The sequence below is a fragment of the Octopus bimaculoides genome, chromosome 22 (genome assembly GCF_001194135.2).
Source record: "Octopus bimaculoides isolate UCB-OBI-ISO-001 chromosome 22, ASM119413v2, whole genome shotgun sequence".
Lineage (NCBI taxonomy): Eukaryota > Metazoa > Mollusca > Cephalopoda > Octopoda > Octopodidae > Octopus > Octopus bimaculoides.
In genome coordinates, this window is record NC_069002.1 from 27,575,723 (window position 1) to 27,577,056 (window position 1,334).

The following is a 1,334-nucleotide window of genomic DNA, read 5'->3' on the forward strand; positions in this document are numbered from 1 at the left end:
AGCCTTGTCTATGTCAGAGGTTAACTGTTTTTGGCGCAATCATTTGAACCTCACATTATATCAAACATACATTTGTTGGTTTGTTTGTTGTATATGCATGATGGTTACCCCCTCGTTATCGAGTATGGCCATTGCACGAAGCTTAACTTAACGGTGCTGTGATCGAATGTGACTTTTTAGCCCAGCCAAAGATCTACAATGTCTTGCACAGAGTTGGCGTCCAAAACCTTTACTGGCAATAGCTGGCTGTTGTTGTAATTGGGCTCCATGTACCTTTGCGTGTCGTTTAAGTCCTCCTGCTGAATCACACTCCCTTCCACATACCCGACAGACAAGACTAGTATGGTGTGTAGCATCAGCAGCAGCAGCCTGGTGGTCAATCATCGGTCTTGCTTTATGACTACGAAGATGACTCTTGAGTCCAGCTTTACTGAGGCAGGGTCTTGCACAGACACTGCATGTCATCCATACATACATGTGAAAAACATACATGTCATCCATACATACATGTTGAAATAATAATTAAAATCTTACTGCATATCTTTTGAGGGATACATTTCTGCTTTCATTAAAAAGCACAGCTTCTTTGGATCTGCATTTCGATATTGATTGAGCTTATATAAAAACAACGATGCAGCTTTACTTGTGTTGAATATACTTTGAAATGCTTCCATTATGGTCAAGTCTTCAGACATTCTACAGAAAGGAAATTGAATATTTAAATATTGGGAGAGAACGTTCAATGTGAAAACCTATTAGATAATTTATTCTTTAATTAATTCTACCTTACCTTTCTTCTTTAAGTGAAACTCCAGCCTGTGGAAATACCCAAGATACGTCCCACTGAATAAGTTTAGATCTGAAATTAATGATAAGCATTTATTTAGTTTTAATAAATTAATTAAATAAAACATTTAAAATATAACAGGTGCAGGTGTGATTTTGAAATTTGGGCCCTCTCAGCATGGAATCTTGAGTGTCTTTTACTAGAGGTGCAGGAGTGGCTGTGTGGTAAGTAGCTTGTTTACCAACCACAGGGTTCTGGGTTCAGTCCTACTGCATGGCACCTTGGGCAAGTGTCTTCTACTATAGCCTCGGGCCGACCAAAGCCTTGTGAGTGGATTTGGTAGAGAGAAACTGCAAGAAGCCTACAAATTGTTCAATTTTTTTTTTGCCTTGCTAGCATGGTTTCATCATCATCATCATCGTTTAACGTCCGCTTTCCATGCTAGCATGGGTTGGACGATTTGACTGAGGACTGGTGAAACCGGATGGCAACACCAGGCTCCAATCTGATTTGGCAGAGTTTCTACAGCTGGATGCCCTTCCTAACG

General features: G+C 40.1%; 1 protein-coding gene across 1 annotated transcript in view; it reads right to left on the reverse strand.

The window, feature by feature from the left end:
- LOC106881735 (box C/D snoRNA protein 1-like) overlaps positions 1 to 879 on the reverse strand; it is a 4,937-nt gene extending 4,058 nt beyond the window's left edge. The window contains exons 1-2 of the mRNA XM_014932226.2: positions 791 to 879; positions 535 to 696 (exon numbers count right to left, since the gene is read on the reverse strand). Coding sequence (XP_014787712.2) covers positions 535 to 696; positions 791 to 879 — 251 coding nt within the window. The remainder of the gene's footprint in view (positions 1 to 534; positions 697 to 790) is intronic.
- Between the last annotated feature and the right edge of the window lie 455 nt (positions 880 to 1,334).